This window comes from Miscanthus floridulus, chromosome 8 (assembly GCF_019320115.1).
Source record: "Miscanthus floridulus cultivar M001 chromosome 8, ASM1932011v1, whole genome shotgun sequence".
Taxonomy (NCBI): domain Eukaryota; kingdom Viridiplantae; phylum Streptophyta; class Magnoliopsida; order Poales; family Poaceae; genus Miscanthus; species Miscanthus floridulus.
This window is the reverse complement of record NC_089587.1, coordinates 28,692,682-28,712,748: the sequence shown is the minus strand read 5'-3', so window position 1 is coordinate 28,712,748 and position 20,067 is coordinate 28,692,682. Positions and strand designations below refer to the sequence as shown.

Sequence of the window (20,067 nt, the reverse complement as noted above, 5' to 3'; positions counted from 1 at the left end):
GAGCAGGCAGTTCGTCGTTTGAGCCCTTGTATCACGGTCGTTGATCCATTTCGCCCCGTTCACTTCAACTTATCAGCGTCGCTTATTAGCGAGCTGTTCGGTCGATGGTTTCTCTAAATTATTGTGAAAGAAAAATACTATTACACCCGTAGCATGCTACCGTACCGGTAACTAAACGGCATGAAAAGCGATAGCAATAGCGACGAGGAGTGGCGCCACCGCCAATAAATAGGCGCCCGGGTCATCGGCCAACCCCCATCGCCCCCTGCTCATCTCATCTCTCTCTCTGGCTGCACTCCAGTCGGATCGGATATCTCACTAGTAGCCGCGTGCTCATAACTGCTTCCCATCTGATCTGAGTCCCAGCCATCCTTGAGCCTCCCGCTCCCAGGGTAGTACAGGGTACAGGAACGAACAAGCAGAGGTGATCGACAGCTGCTGATCGAGATGGCCGGAGGCGGCGACCACAACTCCCAGACGAACGGAGGTCACGACCAGAGGGCCATGGAGGAGGGCAGGAAGGAGGAGTACGCTGACCAGGGCTGCGCCGCCATGGTCGTCTCCGTCCCATTCATCCAGAAGGTACGGAGGCACTGTGAGATGAGATCTGCCAAAACTACTCCATCTTCTTCGGCTCTTTCCCCGGCCCGGCCGCCGCTAATTACTCTCCCTCCCTCCCTCTCTCTCTCTCTCTCTCCCAGTATCAACATTCATCGTGTCTCGGTCAAATTACCTTCCGTTTTCGACCCGGATCTTGAGTTTTCCGGTTTCTGCGGCACTACATTCCATTTCGTTTCGTCTTTCTTTATAATATACGGAGTAGGTGTGTTTTAAAATAAGGTGGTTTTTTCTTTATCTCAAGATCCTACCGTACCGGTAACTAAACGTCGTTTGCTAGTTCAGGGTTAAGATGGATATGGTGTCGGTGTGCATGCATGGCAAGGAAAGCAGTTTAGTCTGTCCGTGTCTCTGTCACACCAAGATTCATGCTAGGTAGCATCCACCTACTTAAACACCTAATAACGCTTGTCCCTCGTCTTGTCCATCTGCATCTCATGTACGTCATGACAAAATTAAGATTTTGGAATCACTAATATAAAAAAATTGTCGGTGGTCATGGTCATGGCTGCAGATCATCGCGGAGATCTTCGGCACCTACTTCCTGATGTTCGCGGGTTGCGGCGCGGTGACGATCAACGCGAGCAAGAACGGGCAGATCACGTTCCCGGGGGTGGCCATCGTGTGGGGTCTGGCCGTCATGGTGATGGTGTACGCCGTGGGCCACATCTCCGGCGCGCACTTCAACCCGGCCGTCACCTTCGCCTTCGCCACCAGCGGGCGGTTCCCGTGGCGGCAGCTGCCCGCGTACGTGCTGGCGCAGGTGCTGGGCGCCACGCTGGCGTCGGGCACGCTGCGCCTCTTGTTCGGCGGAAGGCACGAGCACTTCCCCGGCACGCTCCCCACGGGGTCCGAGGTGCAGTCGCTCGTCATCGAGATCATCATCACGTTTTACCTCATGTTCGTCATCTCCGGCGTCGCCACGGACAACAGAGCGGTAAGGAGGAGAGATGCATGAGGATCGTCTTGTGTTTTTTATTTTTTATTTTTTTTGTTATCCTTTTCATGCTGCAACTGATCGATCGACTGTGTGCAGATCGGGGAGCTGGCAGGGCTGGCCGTGGGCGCAACCATCCTGCTTAACGTGCTCATTGCCGGGTAACTACTCTACGTATCACTCTTGATGACGTACTATATACCTATGGCCCTGTTTGTCGGAAGGAATTTGGAGAAATCTAGATGAATTCAGAGAAATTCGCGAGAGAGTGAACAGTAAAAAACCATCCGTGCACAGTGAAAACCGGCTGGTTTCCTTACCAGCCAACGAACTGCCCCATATTCTCCAAATATTACTCCTAAGTAGCAGTAATTACTAATTAGTAGGGCATTTGCATGAACTAGCATGCATGACATCAGCCGGGTTGTCACAGGAATAACTTTAAGCTTTTTAACTTTTCACACTGCGTGCACAAAGTGACAAACTATCGATGTTTTCCCAAGTCAAAAAAGAAAAAAAACCAAATACCAAAAGACAGAATAGAATAGAATATGTAGTAGGGCTTTGCTGTGGGTGCCTCTGTCGGTAGCAGGGTTTTATGGAGCCATAAAGACCGTCATGTGAGTGGAGAGTAGTCATGGCGTACTAGCAGGAGCAGCTACTAGTATGCAATGCCATTAATGTGAACGTAATACCACTCCTGTCCTGCTAGGCTGCTAGTCTGTCTGAGTGGTAGGGCCGCCTATGTGTGTGCACTCTCTTCTCTTGTGAACACTGACCTGCCCAATAGACTCAAGCCGCTTCTGACTTGTGTGCAAGTGGAATAGTCGCACTAGTAGCATCATATCATAGGGTTTAAAACTGAATACTACTTAATTCACTGTTAAGATTTTTTTTTACTGTTAGTACAACATTTTTTACTTGTTATTAGTAACAATAATTTTAAATTAAATTAATTAAATTTTGGAAATGAACTCGTACTAGTACCGCCCTTTTCTTTTCTGATGATTGACTTTTCAACCTTGCCGATGGTGGAAAAGAACGAAACCAAGAAACAAAGAAAAGCTTTTGGATTGACAAGCCCATCCATGATCCATGTGCTTTTGTCTTGTGGCAACACAACAGACCCGTCTCTGGCGCGTCGATGAACCCGGCCCGGAGCGTGGGCCCTGCGCTGGTGAGCGGGGAGTACCGGTCCATCTGGGTGTACGTGGTGGGCCCCGTGGTGGGGGCCGTGGCCGGGGCGTGGGCCTACAACCTGATCCGCTTCACCAACAAGCCCCTCCGCGAGATCACCAAGAGCACCTCCTTCCTCAAGAGCATGAACAGGATGAACTCCGCCTCCGCCTCCGCCTGAGCACCGACCACCATGGCCATGGCCGCCGGCGTGTCCTGTGGAGGGCTACTCTGCTACTGCTAGTAATTTAGCCTACTACACCTATTCACCTGTGTGTCTGTGTGTGAGAGTATATACAATTCCTGAGTGCGTGTGTGTGTGGATGGATGGAAAAATATGGAAAAGGTGCCTAGCTACGACGTACCGTGGTTTGTTGGAGCATTCATGTGGATGTGCCACAACTATGCATGCATCTGAGGGAAGAGGACGACTAGCTGCTACGTACTGTGTCTTCGATTCCGGGCAACTCTAGCTGGTTAACTATAGTTGGTCTCCCCCGTGAATGTGCTTAATTGGCCTTGTTCGTTTGACTGTGGCTTGAATTTTTAGCTGGAACAGTATATTTCTCTCACATAAATCAATTAGCAGTATTTCTTCACGAACCAGCAACGATACGAACCAGCAAACCGAACAGGCTGGCTGACCTCAAACCCGGCTTATCCGCTTCTTTTTTCATCTGGAACAATATTTTTCTCTCACAAAAAATCATCCAGAACAGTAACTTTCAGCCTGAACAGTAACTTTTTTGGGTCGGCCGAACCCAGCCTATTTTTTATAAGCAATTGCTGCATTGTCATGTACGCCGCCTATTTTGTCAACTCAACTTATGTGTTGCTGAGATATGCATCCCTCTGCTTAGCCTCTTTGTTGTCTCTTATGTTTATGTTGGCTTAGATTGTGTTGCATAAGGTATAATGCAGGCTAAGCTGATATAGGCAACCAATCCGACCTGTATCTTCTTCGAGGCTGCAAAGAATGATCAGGGTAGCTTTATTATCTCTAAACTAAAATTATGTAGAGACCAACATTACCTCGAATCCCTCCCAAGAAAAGAAAACTTTCTAGACTGTTATTCATGGAGCGGCGGGATTATCTTGCGATGTTGAGTGGCAAGTCTTCACTTAGATCGCCGTCGTCAGGTAAGGCCTCGATGGGGATCTCACCGTAAACCAATATATATACCCTAGGTTTCTTCATCGAGTTGATCCGTTTCAACTCTAACTTCTTTCTTCTTTGCAAATGTGCCAACACCATCAAGTGTACACCAACATATGTATATGTGTTAGCTTTTCACAAATATTTTAAGGAGTTAGTCACTCAACTTGCCACGCCACTCGATCCTAGCGACGATGCAAAGTTAGATCACTCGAGTAGCACTAGATGACCAATATGCAAACAAGTTTGCCCTTCTTGATAGTACGGCCATCTATCCTAAATCCGGTCATCAACTCCTATGACCGGTGAAATAAAATGCCCTAGGTTATACCTTTGCCTTGCGCATTCCATTTTATCTCCTCCAATGTCGATGCAACACATGCACCAACACGATCAACAATGATATGATCCACTTCATATCATCACGTGATCATATTGGTTCATCGATCTTGACTTCACTTGCTCTTCTCCGTTGCCTCGGTCCATCAGCGTCAAGTCATCACTCAATTTGCCCTTCACACTTGCAACCAGTCCGTCGAGCCAAGTCATGTCTTGATCTTCTCCACCTTGATCACATGACTCAATGTCATGACTCATGTGCAATGAGCTCCTTCATCATCACATGTGTGAGCTTTGCAACATCTTCGAGCCATTTCCCCCTCCATGGCATATGTTGCTCACACACATGTACATGTGGACTAATCACATGTGTATCTCACATAAACACAATTAGTCTACCTAGGGTTGTCACTCAATTACCAAAACCAAACAATGACCTTTCATCCACCTTACCTGAGCGCCGCCGGCCGCCTTCCTCCCTCTCCACCACAGTTCACCGACCATCGTGTGACTTCAGTTCGTCGCGCTTGCCCAACCGCTTTCGTCCTTCTCCGACGACACTCGGACCAAGAGCGGTGACTAATCAGCCTCCGCCTCTCTTCCTCTCCACAGAGCTCGGTCTGCATCCTCCCTCGGCAATGGCATCCAGTGATGCGGATGAGATCGGGCCGGGGGTAGCGCCGCCCGCCTCTACTGGCGCTGGTGGTGCCGTCGTGCGCCTCATGCCGGTCCCCACCGAGCCAAGGGCACCCACAAAGCACGACCCCTGCTGATGGTGCTCACGCGCTGTTGCTTGGCGCCGACTCCCACTCCGAAGCTGGAATCAACCGGCCCTGGCCTCTCCCTCCCCTTATCTTGCAAATGTATGTTTTAAGTGTTTCAGATGTTTTCAGAAATATGCTGCAAGTGTTTCATATGGATGTTGCAAAAGTAAATCGGGATGTTGCATATGTTTGTAAGTATTTTAGAGGCATGTTGCAAGTGTTTGTTCAAAATGTTTCATCTGTTTCAGACGTATATTGCAAGCGTTTTTTATATGAATGTTGCACATGTTTCACACAATAGGCAGCTAAGGCATCCCTGTTATTGTGGTCAGACTGTCCCGTCCTTTTTCTAATCCGACTAAATGCCAGAGCTCCCGCCGAACTAAAATTAACTGCCGGACGACACATTTTTCTGTAGCTTATTTGACGCGCTTATTCCCACCACTTTAATTTTATACTAAGATACAAAAGCTGAATTAGAATTTAGACCCACTTATTTTGATCGTATTTTTACAGCATTTGTGTAGTTTCTCTTAGAAGCGTTGCATTTCCCTGAGAAGTTGTACCAAAAAGGTCTTGTTTTATTTAAACAAAATACTAGTACATTTTAGTTTGCATCTTTCCATCTAGAAGAGCATTTGATGTTTCTATATTTCTGTGAACGATTTTTAAAGTAGACTCTTCATGGCAATATGCCAGAACTTTCCTAGTTCCAAATCTGTACGACGTAGGCACAGTGTACAAAAAGGTGGAACATGAACAACAAAGCCTTTTAGTCATGAGCAAGTTGGGTAGGCTAGAGTTAAAGCCCAACATGAGCCCCTAGTCACGGTTCAGGCACAATATAAATATAAAGAAGACCGAAAAAAATATTGTACTGTCTCCAAGATCTGCATATATGGAAGAATATTTCTGGCCTACATTTCTCAAGTGGACTGTTCTAATGATGTACTCCATGTCCTAAATTGTAAGTCATTATAACCTTTCTACATGCAAAGTAACAGAATAAGGAGGTAGCCGAAATATTGCTGATGTTGAGACAGTACTGTGATCAATTGCCATGGGTTGTGGACGATATTCTTGAATGACAGTTGACAATCGAGATGAGACATCTAATAATTGCATTGCAAGCATGAAACCCAATATTTGCCTATGTACAACTGCAGCATCGGGCCCCCAAAAAATGCCGACACCAATACACCGTCGAGCTACCTGGCTAGCTACTCTCGATGCTGAAGTTCACAGCTTCACAGAAAAGGAGCTCGAAGATGGGAGGTAGCCACTGTCCTTGCTGCTGTGGGGCAAGACCGAAGGATCGCTTGAAGGCATTTCAGACCAATTTGTTTGGCTGTTATTTACTGAGTGCTGGGACCAATTTGTTTGGCTGTTATTTATTGAGTGCTGGGATTGAGCGATGTTGAGTCGTAGATCTTCACTTAGATCATCGTCAGCAGGTACAATCTCGATGGGGATCTCGCCACGAAGCATCTTCACGACCGAAGACATTCTTGGCCGCTGGGTTGGTTGTGTGCTTGTACAGAGGAGAGCTACATTCAGCAGCCTCAGTGCCTGTTCTTGGGAGTAGTCAGAACCGAGACGCCGGTCCACCATTTCCAGCAGCTTCCCTTGCTGCTTCAATCTTTCAGCCTACGGTTTACAAACAAATTTAGTAAGGCGATTACTTGAACACTACATCATCAGTCCAACTATCAACAAAAGCAACGCATCCTGAACAGTGGCTTTATGGAAGACAATTCTAAATAAATTTACCAAGTAAGATGAATGAAACTTTATTGTGTTAATTTTCAATATTGTACCTTGAATGACAAAGAAGAAATAAAGAAAGGATATCAAAATATAATACCCAATCAAGAAGATGCAGATATTCTTCATTTGACATGCTATTTATATTGCTCATTCCACTAACAGTCTCTAGAGCCACCACTCCATAACTGTAGATGTCCGCTTTACGTGTCAAGCAACCTCTTGTGGCATATTCAGGAGCCATATAACCACTAAATAACAACCACCACAAAATAGGATCAGACATAGGAAGCATTAACTTCACGTGCTAAGTACATGAACTTTCATTAAGCAGAAGAAATTGTTATACAGTTGTAGTAGCAACTCCTTTAGAAGGTTAAGCGATTTGACTGCAATAGATAATTAAAGAATCATCAGCAACTAGAGAAATAGCTTACACAGTTCCAGCGATCCGAGTGCTCACACGTCCACATTCATCATTCAGTTTAGCCAAGCCAAAATCTGATATTTTAGGTTGCATCTTTTCATCAAGAAGAATGTTTGATGGCTTAATATCTCTGTGGACGATTTTTAATGTAGACTCTTCATGGAGATAGACCAGGCCTTTCGCAGTTCCAAGGCAGATGTTGTACCTTGTTGGCCAATCCAATTTTAACTGATGTTCAGCGCGGCCTAAGAAATATCTTATTATTATTAGAACAGAATGTACCTGCTAGCTTTTGAGTGTTGTATTAATTAAGACAAATTCATTCCAGAGCAGGAAGTACAACGTTAGAAATTTATGAAGGCTTACCAAAAAGTGCACGGCCAAGACTATTATTTTCCAAGAATTCATATATAAGAAGGAGCTGATCCCCATTAATACAACAACCAAAGAGCCTCACAAGATTTGGATGCCTTAGAGCAGATATTATTCCTATCTCATTTAAAAACTCGCGGTTTCCTTGGCTCGACTTTGAAGATAGCTTTTTAACTGCAACTATAGTACCATTTGCTAGTGTGCCCTGAAGACAAAGTGTATTAATAATATGTGGAATAATTACATAAATGCTAACCAAGGAGAAGAAACAAAAAGGAACTAAAATGCTTGTTTTGCAGCTAGGCTTGATCCCCCTTAACAATTACTTCCTAGATCTGTTTATTGGAACATTGACCCCTTGAGTGTGCCATGATGAGTTGTTTGCCCTCAACAATTAACAAATTGTCCATCCTTTTTTTTTAGTGGCCATCCTTTCGTTCTTGAAAACAAAAGGGATACCAGATGATGGCCTTCTAATGTCAGAAAACCACCAGCAATATAGATTGTCAGGGAAAATATTATTCCTTCTGAGCTCTATATATTTCTATATTATAATGCTGGGTATTTGGCAACTGAAAAAAGTACGTCTCATCATCAGTTTATGTGAAAATATATCAATAAATGAGGTGATGAAGTAAACTGTTTTCTCTATGCCACCAGAAGAGAGAGGATATTGAAGTTCATAGTTTTTACCTTGTAAACAGGTCCAAAGCCACCCTCACCTATTTTATTTGCAGGATCAAAATGTTTTGTTGCAGATTCGATCTCTTCCAAACTAAAGAAATACTGTGCCCGTGTTTGAAGCTCCGAAGTAGTAGTTTTCCTTCCTTGGTAAAAGAACTGTCTACCTATGATGACACATGCGGTAAAATATGAATACTTGGTGACAGAAATACAGCAGTGACTAAACTACCTGATTGCAAGATGAGATTATATTTCCAAGCTAAGACTTCTGGTTAAAACTGACCCATTGAACATTGCACATAGACGCTACCTTTGAAATCTAAAAATACCTTTTGCAAATATGACACCCCCACAAAATGAATTAGGCCATGGCTTAGATTTATAAGCCTGACTAATCTTAAGCTAGGTAAAACAGCATTTAAACTATCCTTAAGGTACGCAAAGCAACCAAACATGGAGCTTGGTTCACTATACAAATGTGTAATCACCCCTACTTCATGATCGATCATGTAGAAACATCAAACTGTATTATCAATATCATAAATTTTCTAAAGATGGAGCAAGCAAGAGGCATTAATTTTCAGTGCACTGCAATATGCATAATACCAATCATGAAGAGTTAAGTCATTTTTAACAGCAAGATAAGAAAAAATGTGATCTGAAGAGTTAAACCAGTACTTTTATATGTTTTTTAACAGCAACCATTTTGCTGGTGTGAAAAATGGAACGTAAGTAGAAAGAGCTGACAAAAAACAATGGCAAGGATGAGAGGGAGAACAAAGCATGATGTTCTTCCAGACCACAGATGCCACTAGGTGTGACAAATGGATTATTTATCCATTTTTTTCAACTAATGTGTATTTGATAGTATATGAACGTCACTAAATTTCCTGTACGATTAACAATTTATATCCTATTCAGATTCAAATTCTTGTAATAAATATGGGGTGCATGGTATAAACTTCTACATCCAAAAAATGCAATTAAATAGGAGGTATTCATGTCTATCGAGTGCAAATCATGGTAACAAAAGAACGATAAATGGCAAGGGACTGACTTCTTAGTGGACCTGATAGAGTGATGTGGATAGAGTGAGAAATGTCAGGACAAGTGATACCAAGATATACACGATCAAAAGGAAATTGAGTCACACAGAGTCATTGGAAAGATAGCAGAGTTGCAGCTGTTTGCCAAGCTTGCAACCTGTACAATAGAGAGCACTATCACCGGAAACAAGACCTAAGACACTGTTACTAACTAAAGTGGACAGTGTAGAGCCTGAGAGATGACCTAGACAACGATGCCACTACGTAAAAGTAGTGGTATATGATGTAGCTGACGCGGATGCAGGAGAACTGGACGGTAGATAAAGTGGGTGAAGGAAGATGCAACCAGTAAAGCTCCCAAAGGCCCTGAGAATCATGATGCCCAGGCCCAAAGAAGCTCCTGTAGGAGATCCTGAGTCAACCTCAAGAATGATATGACAGTCGTGGTCAGCGATCTGACTAGCACATATCAAGTGCATAGCGAGCTTAGGAATATGCAAAACAGAAGGGACATGAAAAAGATGAAGTTTCTTTCAAAAAAATGAAAAAGATGAAGTAGAGAGAATGCCATATCCAGCAATAGGAAGAGACGTGCCATCGACGGTCTGAACAATGAAAGGCGAATCAGGATATAACATCGAAGACAAATGAGTCGAATCAAGAGTCATATGAAAAGATATACTAGAATCAAGAAACCACTTGGATATATACCTGGATGATGAGGAGTAAGAGTAGAAACAAAAGCCTGAACAGTGGTCCCGTGTGCTGAGGTCTGCGTTGCGGTAGCAAGACGGCGAAACAGGGCAAGGATCTCCTGCTCAGCGGCAGACACTGAATGAGTGGCATGTGGAGTAGAAGAGCGTCGGCCTTTCCTGTTCCGGTCATGCTTTTTCTTGTGGCAAGCCCACTTGTCATGGCCAAGCCATTTACAATAGCCACAAAGAACGCCAGAAGAAGTCCCCGCCGCCACAAGCGAGGGTGGAGGCATCAAGGAAGGTGGTGGTGAAGACACCTGGGAGGGCATGGCAGCTAGCATAGATGGTTGCTGTTGAGCACTGCTCACATTAGCAATGCGAAGGCATGTCTCCTCAGCCTGTAGCTCAGGCATCGCTTCAAAAAGCGATGGACACGGACGACGAGTCAACAATTGCGCCCGGACACTTGCGAATTCAGGACGAAGCCGAGAGAGGAACTCGTGAAGACGAAGAGTCTCTCTCTGGCTCCGGTGGCGCTCACAGCAACGGCAAGTACCAGCACTGCAAAACTCAGCACCCAAGCTGTCTAGACAATGCCAGATAGCTGACATTTGACGGTGGAAGTCCTCAACAGTGGAGCCAAGCTGGCGAAGCGCCTGAGCTTCCTCGACGATAGCAAGGTACATTGCCTCGTTACAAGTCTCGTAACTACGGCAAAGGTGAGCCCACATCAGGTATGTAGTAGAGAGGCCCCTGAGGGACCCCGAGAGGTCGACCTCAATGCTCGCAACCAAGATGGCCTTGGCACATGCTTCCTCACGCAGCCAAGTCTCGTAGACACCGAGATCAGATTGGTAGTCCTCCATCTCAGTCTCAAACACCTCAAGCAAAGCACTCTTAGCGTCATCAGCAACATCCGGCGGATAGGTGGGCGGCCTGGGAAGAGCAGGACGTTGTGGACATGTCCGCTCACCCGTAAGATACTCCCAAAGCTGCTGAGACAAAATAGCTCCAATTGGTGCCATTGAAGACAACCGGGCACCGAGGAACAGAAGAAACATCCGGACAAACGGACGATGGCATGAAGTCTACTGGCTCTAGACAGCGAAGAGGCGGACGAGCGACAGCCCACTGGCGCAGTCGCGCCCGAGCGCGTGAGGCCGCGGGGGCGCGGACGCAGTGCCGGCGCGCGGGCTGCGGTGGAGCAGGCACGGGGCCGCGAGGTCGGCGCTCGGGCCGTGGCGGCGCAGGCCGCGGGGCCGCAGGGCAGGCGCGGCGATGCGGCCGCGGGGGCGGCGCGTTGCGGAGGCACGGGCGAGCTGGCGGTGGTGCGGGCCCGCGCGGGACGACGGCGCGGGGTGGAGCCGCAGCAATGGGGAGGGAGTTGCACGACCACCTCGACGGAGGCTCACCGGCGACTTGCCGGCGACGGCGGCCAGGTGAATGAAACCTGTTATGAAATGCAACTGTATTGATATGGAGATGTACAAAGTGCATATAGCACCCTCCATTACTGACTAAATGCATGCACAATATATACATCTAACACCATGGATGTGGCAAAAGGATGATAAGGAAGGCAAGAACGCCCTAAACTACTAAGTATTTTTTAGCAAAAAAAATCACTAAAGCAATCCATTAGAGGACTTGTTAGTAGAGGCAGTGACAGTGGGCAAGGAAGATGCAGCAAAAGTGGATGGCAGTGAGGTCTGCTAAGGATGTGAAAGGTGCTGATAGTCTCTACAAAGGCCAGTTGCAATCTTGGGCCCTGCATGAAAATCATGGAAAACGGAAAAGGATGCTGGGTTAAAACCAGCACAACCATGACTAGTCTCTATAAAGGCCCTGTCCGTGCCCTGTTTCGTTTCGCTGAAATTTAGCTGTTGCTGATGCTGATGCTGATTTGTTCTGAGAGGAAAACATTGTTCCTTCGCTGAAAAGTACTGCTGAAGTAATGCTGAAAACTGGATGAATGGAGGTGCCTCAGAAAACTGGGGAAAATTGGTAGATCCTGATGGCCCCTGTTGAGTTAGGCCTTGAAGCAGGTTAACCAGCCGAGTGACCTCATTCTGGGTCAATCAAAACTCAGAAGGTTCAGAAGACCTCACCTTGGAGCAACTGCCCCCCTGTTGTTCTTCCTCTTGCAGCACTTCTAATAAGTATGGCTAAAGTTCCCACAATGGTCGAACAGAATGTCAACAAAAGAAGGATGTTAACTTCATTGAATGCATTCGTAAAGGCACCGTTTGTCATTGTGGCAGTGGCGCTTCACGCAGCAAGCACATTCTCCACAAACATCTGGGAGTGGGACCAATGAATCGATCTTGCACCAGATAGTCATAAACCGGTCAAAAAATGCTTCTCACAGAATTGTCGTCCTATTTAAGTGCCTGGAGATGCTGCAGCAGGGAGTAGTGGATGGCGTCGACATCCGGCTGGTAGTGCTGCTGAGGGTGTTCCCACGTCTGCTTGGCACTCTGCAGCAGCAGGCGGATGATGATGAATCAACACTCTGAACCAGGACGAGCATGGCACTGGCGTCGTTGGCGTCCCATTGCTTGTAGACATCGAGAGAACTTTGATAGGCCTTGAAGGCCTTATTGGCAGCATTGAGTGATCACCTTGGTATGTAGCCGATGGCCGGAGTGGAGGAACAGGGGCAAGAGGGCAGGGGCTCTCACCGGTGATGTGCTCCCAAGACCAAGGGCACTGAGACTGATCCTCGCTAGCTATGCCCATAGCCTGAAGTTTGTCCCGTTAAGATCCAGCCTGACTAAGGGCGCCGGTATCTCAAATATAGACATCTCCAGTTTCTGCTAAGAAGAGTTGCCATGGACCGGTTGCGTGGCAAGGAGTGGCAGCGCAAATTCGTCACTTGGTCTAGGAGGATTGGCCGCATATGTCAACCCCAGGCAACTGGCCTCGGCAGGGTCCAGGAGGTGGCGCTCCAACAAGAGCAGCAGGGGCATCTCTTGGATTGCAGCGGCAGGGCGGTGGACGCCGGTGATGGTAGCAATGTGGATTCAGGGGATTAGGGTTTTGCTTTTAACCTGAATGATTTTTTAGTGTTTACATAGGAAAAGTGGAGTACAATTGAAGGCGATATTTTATCCAAAGAAACTCCTGTACATGAGAAAAATGCTATACACAGAAATTGTATGATACTTACTCGACACATAAGTCATTTATACTCCTACATCTGTATGTGAAGAAAACGAGACAATCATATCCAAGGTCCATATAGAATCAATCTGTCACTATATCATAGTTCTAGTTCTAGTTGAAGTTGCCCATTTTTAAAAAAAAGCAAACATGCGAATACAAAATAATAATTAATACTATGAAGCATGTTGAACCTTATATATGGTGAAAACGATGGAAAATTATAATAAGAAGATGGACTCACTGTTTCTTTTTATATTCTTCTTTCGGAAGACTTTGAAATATAAAGCTATCAGAACTATAACAGCCAAGCATGCCGCAGCTATTACTATGGCAACCACCACTCCAGTAGAGACTCCACGGTGGTTCCTGCCCACTGTACAGAAACCAAGTTAGCAAATTCCCAAGCATATGACAAGATATGATAATTCCCGTTTGTTTCAAAAACCGAGCAAAGAAATTGCCAACAGATTATGGAGTGAGTGAACTACTCACTCTTTGTCACTGATATGGCTGAGATCAGTGGACCATACACGCCACGGTAAGGTATCGCTGTGGTGCCTTTGCCTCCCCAGTAGAAGTGGATTTCCAGTGTATTGTCGCTAATGTTGGTTGCAAAACTTTTGAAGATCGCACGATGGACACCACCAATCTTATCTTTGATGTTAAAATCCTCCAAAACTTTGACACCCTGAAAAGTTATTACAAAGTTCAGGTAACAGTACAATAGAAATCAAAGGAACCTTGTATCTATATTCACAAACTTGTCAAGTAGAATCAAACAGATTCACTCAAAGGTTACAAAGTCAGGAAGGGATATAAACAGCTTGAAGAGTAGTTGTTACAGCAATAAGTGAAACCAACAAAATTAAGCTACTCAAACAAAATAGAAACTTTGACATGTGTTATTTGTAATCTCTTATCCAACTTCTGTTGTCCAAAACTTCAGTACAGTGGTTCATTTTAGCAGTACAATTGCAATACAGCAACTTTTTCAGTTTACAATCACCTGTCCTTGACAAATTGCTTATATTTACATGACTTAATTGACCAAAGGCAAGTGTGGCAAACTAGAGACGTTGTTCTACTATGAAAACTAAGATGCCAGACTGAATGCGAAAGGTCAACAATTGGTAGAGACACATTACCTGGATGAAGACATCGAAAACACGCTTGCCATTGCTGGAATAAGTATGATCTTCTGTGAACACAATTTCAGCAAAGTGAAGTTTTACCATATATTCACCATTCTCCATGCAAAGGCCATAGTATTTCAGTGACAGAGGTGAGAGGCGAGCTTCAGTGTAAAGCTCCGGGTCTGCCAGATTTAGCTTCGATGTGTTTCTAGCAATGTAGTCAGCATTCTCATTGCCCACAAAATCACCAGTGCTACTATATGCCCATTTCTTATCATCAGACACAGAAAACATTGATGTTCCTATCTGAGACGAGTCATCCTCATAGGTATTCCCATCGACCACAACACTTTTTCCGCCACAGTTGATGAACAGGGAGGAATCTGAATATATTTGAATGAAATATTCAGTAATATTAGATATTTAAACTCAATTATCAAAATACAGACTGCTGTCAACCTGCTGTGTGTAAGTAAACTTACGGCGTGGTCTGGTTGTGCAAGGAAGATTCTTTCTTAAACATGGTTGCAATCTTGCAAAAAACAAATAACCATAGAGCAATAAGAATTATTTTCTTTCATAGAATCTTGATAATAGAAAATATTGTCTGGACATTTTTTTGTGTATGATCTTACGAATTGTTATTTGAAGATGAAAAGCTTGACACCATATTTCTGAAATTGCAACATGCAAGTCATGAGCACCATAAAAACTGAACTTAACTGTATGTGAGGATCTTTAAAATTTACATACACATTTGCTTGCTGACATTCAGATGGAGGGTTGCCTGTGAAGTCATTATATGATATATCCCTGCAGAACATTGATCATTGTCATGGAACAAGCAATCAACAGGATAAAAGAAGATTTTGAGTGCTTATCATTCTTTAAGAAGTTATGAAGTGACTTAGTTGGAGAATACACACATGTTTACTTTATTGCTCGCCTTATTTTTCAACATCCAAGCAGGCAAATCTCCAGTCAGCATATTGTCAGTCAGGTACCTAATATTTTGTACAAATCAAAATTAGGTTCCATTGGATGAAACTTAATGCAGGCTAGAAAGCTATTGGTGTACAACATCAATAAAAAGATTGAGAAGTTAAAAATAATAATATCCCAGAGCGAATTTCTCACAAATATTGTAGTGCCATCATTGCTCCAAAATTTACTGGAACTTTATCAGTCAACTTGTTGAAGCTTAAATCCCTGAAATTAGTACAATTCACAGAAACTATGTAATCAGGGGGTTTTTGTGACAATGTGCATCAAAGAGTTACTGATGATCAAGTATTCAAGTTACATTTGCAGAAATAAAATGTGTACCCAATAATAGACAATGCACTTAAGCATTACTCATGCCATCCCCAAAACTAGCACATGCACCCCATATATCTTTTTGTTTCTGTTATACCCATATTGATGATTGGACGTTGCAATTGGCAAAATTAAATGAAGTCGAAGCATAGTGCTTACAAGACTTTCAGGTACTGCATTTGGCCAAGGTAAGAAGGAATTTCACCATATATGGAGCAATTTCTTAAGACCCTGTGAACATAAAGGAAATTCAGTATTCTAGTGGAAAGGATTACTGGGTGTGTGGTAATAAAAATGAAAAAACATAAACTCACACTTCCGTAAGGTGTAGTGCATTTTGTAAGGGAGGAAATTTCATTCTTGGTCCACTCAAATCAGTCACCCTCCTGATGATGCATTACCTTTGCTCAATCACACTCTTCTTTAAGTACCACACTTCCAATACAAGATAAAAACACAAAGTGCTAAAAGGATAAGGCAGCAAGTGATTCATACAATTCTGTCAAGTTCTTCAACAAGGAAATTTCTGGAGGAATAGGCCCACTCATCAAGGGTACCCTGCATATCGCTGGAAAATGAAGAGACAAGGTTAATATGGAAATGGGAGAAAATGAATAAAATCTTTCTGATTCACTTCAACTGAAGAATATAAAATGTTTTTTTAATCAGGGAGAAACTAACATTCTGTTGACGCCCTGCCAGTTCTTTATGAAACTAGGTATTTTCCCTGAGATACTGTTCCCATCAACTCGACTGCAATTGTTCAAATAACAAGTTAGAAGTTTTTGGGAAGCAAAAACATTAAGCGACGATTATGAATGGAACATACAAATCTGTCATGTTTGTCAGCTTGGAAAAGGTTGTGGGCAACTCTCCTGTGATGTTATTCGCAGAAATGAAACTGTAAGAGAGAAATGATTCAAGATACCCTGGACAATAATTAGTGCCAAATAAATAATAAATTGCATTTGAAGATGCACTCATGGCATTGCAAACAATAGAATTAACCAGCATGTAAAGGGAAGAGAATTAAAGAGGATTCCTTACATTTTGGTTATGCTACTTCCTTACAAGGTTATGCTAACTGACATATAAACTATTGTTGTTGTGTTGTATCAAAGGCAAAACCACCACATGAGTGTGGAGGAGGTTGTAAGGATTCTTTTCCTCTTTTTTTCTTCTTAATATAACGATACACATCTCTCCTGTGTGTTTGATAAAAAAACTTAAAACTATTCTTTCTCAAACACGCAGGAGAGCGTGTGTATCATTTCATTAAGAAGGTAAAAAGGAAACAAGGGGAAGGACCCCCCCCCCCCCCCCCCCCCCCCCTGCAACACACACACACAACAACCTCAGCAAGAAACTAAAAACCCAGAGACGAGAGACAAAAACGACCCATCTAAGACGGTTAGAGCCTTAGAACCAAAATAGATCAATGGCCTCTAGCAAATGCCTTAGTAGGCAACTCCTGAAGACCTTTTGCCCCAGCTGCGCACCACAAAATGCAATTCATCAGTGATAGTCTGCAGCAAGATCGAGATGTTTGGGCTCGTGCCATTAAAGAATCAGTCATTTTGGTGCTTCCAGATTTCCCAAGAGACAAGGATGATCAGGCTGTTGATCCCCTTTGGCCCTTTCAACAGCCTTTTGGCACACCCTTCACAGCTTGGCACCACCAGGTTGAGAACTTGTTTGAGGTTGGCTGAGGAGCACCTGAGGCCAGGCCGAGGTTCTGTAGGATTTTATATACCAAACCTGACGAGCAAAGACGCAGGAGACTAACAAGTAACAAGTGTTGTACAGTTTCATTTTCTTGGTCACAAAGGGGGCAAGCATATAGCAGAACATTTACACATCAATGATGTATTGATGCTACTAAAAATACAGTGACTTAACCAAATCCATGCCATGCCAAGGTTCGAAGTTGCTGCAGGTTTTCTCAAAAGATTTTTAGAAAAAAACTGCCAATTCAATTCTAGGAACCTTGGCTTCAGTTATCACAGATAAACAATAATGTAACAAGAAACCTTCCTCGACGAAGTTCTAGCAATGGATTTTACAAAAAAAAAAGGTCTAGGTACAAGAACATTCACAATTGGAAGCAAGGGCTTACAATCTCTGCAGACTGATGATGTTACCCAGCTCTGGTGGAATAGAACCCGCAAGCTGATTGCCTTCTAACTGTCTGCGGAAATTAGTTATTAGGTTACTGTACTTAGCTCTTTTCTTCTTTCAGTTTTACCTCCACCAAGATGCAGGTACATGCAAATTGGGAATGGACGCACATATGCAACTCACATAGATTTCAACTTGGGCATGCGCCCAAGCTCCTTCGGTAGGGTTCCAGATATGCGATTTCCCTGGAGAGATCTGTAGTGAAACAAGAATGCTGAATAAAGCATACATGAATAATTCTGACAAAACTATGGGAGCAGTGCAAGGCGTACAGATTAAAAACAGGTAGGTCAGCCCATGAAGCTGGAATTGGTCCTTGAATGAAGTGCGTGACAAGTCACTGCAAGAAATGTAAACTATGTTTTCCTGATTTGTCCGTCAAAAAAATATCAAAAAAAATCAGGTAGCTTGGTTAACTTACAGATTTGCAGATAAGTAAGATTGACAACTTCATCTGGTAGAACTCCACTAAGGTTCTGCCGCATAAGCTCCCTATGATACGTACAAACACATACAAATAAAGGCATAATGCATCATTCAACTTAGAATGAAAGACAATAGAACCATACTGAAAGAATCTGGATGAGAACCATTTTAGAGCACAGAAATTAGCAGAACAGTGGTGCATGTCTTACAAGCTGATAACATGGCACTCGGTGTGGTTGTTGAATGAACAGTCACATGTCACATTACTGCTAAACTTCGCATTATTGCTAAGCGAACCAGTGACATTGACCCAATTTCCTGATCCGCTGCATGGATCCACGCTAAAATCCCAATCTGCTTTGTTAAGCTTGTGGGCTATTCCTTTGAGTGCTTCAACTGCAAAGGCGAAGACATTTCAAGTTTCAGCCAAATGCAGAAGCTACAAGCTAGTATGTACGAAATCTAAGCTTGTTAACATAAGCATTTCATGCTGCTTCCCTTCCCCTGGAAAGCAAAAGAAAATTGATACAAATGGTGCCAGAGTAAAGATGAAGCATCCCCCACGTCAATAACATTGCAGAGCAGTCACAGCACCTGAATCTCATGCACAAATGAAGTCAGTAGTCCAACATTTCGGGGCCAGCACAGAACTGTAGAAGCATTGCAAAACCGTTGCCATGGCCAACCCAAAACAAGACTAATCGGTCAGCACTCGGAGCAATGCTTTGCCAACACCAGCGCAAAAAAGCTGCTGGCATTCGACTCAGCCATTTCGTCAAACACTTGGCAGGCCCCCACCCGTTGGACCAGAGACAGAGAGAGCAAGGTGGTCAGCCACCTGCCAACGCCCAACAGCTTTGGCATGTGCATGTCGCACGGCGCGCAAGTTGGGATCTTGAAGGCGAACACCGCAGTCAAACGTCAGAGCCTCAAAGGTGAGGATTTTGTCGGCTGACAGGGTTTGTTTCCTTGTCTCGCTCGGCAAGTGGGGAACTGGCCTAAGAGCGAGGCTAATAATACAACTGGCTTGCTGGTTGTAAGGTTTTTTTTAGTCTTCTCCTAGCCTACTCATATAGTAGTGAGCTCTTTACAGTTAATATATGGCCCATTTGTCTCTCTCACAGACTTTTTTGGTTCTTGTGCTCAAACCGGTTGTAAGCTTACAGCTCGCTTCTCCTCTCCCTTCTCTTCTCTCTCCTCCACCTCAGCATTTAATCGACTTACAGTCTGCTATTATACTTGCTCTAATCTTGACGAAGATGGATAAGCTTCGACATGACGAGTTCACACGTCACAGTGAATTAAAGCTGCTGCTATCTTGCACTAGTAACCCTACTATCGACGACAACTTAGCAACTAGTCTAATCACGGAACAGTGTAGTTTTTCATTACCAAGATCATAGAAGTACTACTGCTAGTTCGGAAAAAAAAAGTGTTTTTTATTCACGCCATTACAATTTTATAAATTTGGTGATACGTCATTATAATTTGCCTAGAGAACTACCATTGTAATGTCATTTTCTGTTTCCCACGAACGTAGACCCACTGTCAGGTACAAGAACGTGTATGCGCGTTAACTCCGTGCCTCCTCCGTTAGAACAAGTCCGCTCACGGCAGAGGAGCGCTCGCCCGTGGCGGCTAGCGCGCGAGGCGGAGCGAGGGCGCTCGCCCGCGGGGCCCTGCGCGTGAGCGGAGCGGCGGCCTGCGCGCGAGGCAGAGCGGCGGCGCTCGCCCGCGGTGACCTGCGCGCGACGCCGAGCGGCGGCGCTCGCCCGCGGCTTGCCGCGCCAGGGGCCGTTGCTGAGCTCGGACACGCTCAGGGCCACGCCACGTTCAGGGCACGCGCGCGCTGAGATGAACATGCTGCAAG

The 20,067-nt window shown here is 44.4% G+C and overlaps 2 protein-coding genes and 1 pseudogene across 2 annotated transcripts; 1 reads left to right on the top strand and 2 right to left on the bottom strand.

The window, feature by feature from the left end:
* Positions 1-256: 256 nt before the first annotated feature.
* LOC136471430 (aquaporin NIP1-1-like) lies at positions 257-2,970 on the top strand. Its single transcript, XM_066469161.1, has 4 exons — positions 257-582; positions 1,133-1,555; positions 1,655-1,716; positions 2,681-2,970. The coding sequence occupies exons 1-4, from the start codon at positions 448-450 to the stop codon at positions 2,910-2,912; spliced, it is 852 nt and encodes a 283-aa protein (XP_066325258.1). The 5' UTR covers positions 257-447; the 3' UTR covers positions 2,913-2,970.
* A 2,803-nt stretch (positions 2,971-5,773) lies between these two features.
* On the bottom strand, positions 5,774-18,111 carry LOC136476061 (probable LRR receptor-like serine/threonine-protein kinase At1g53440; annotated as a pseudogene).
* LOC136476062 (uncharacterized) lies at positions 8,409-11,490 on the bottom strand. Its single transcript, XM_066473742.1, has 2 exons — positions 9,995-11,490; positions 8,409-9,888 (listed from the first exon to the last, which is right to left on the bottom strand). The coding sequence occupies exons 1-2, from the start codon at positions 11,037-11,039 to the stop codon at positions 9,770-9,772; spliced, it is 1,164 nt and encodes a 387-aa protein (XP_066329839.1). The 5' UTR covers positions 11,040-11,490; the 3' UTR covers positions 8,409-9,769.
* Positions 18,112-20,067: the final 1,956 nt, after the last annotated feature.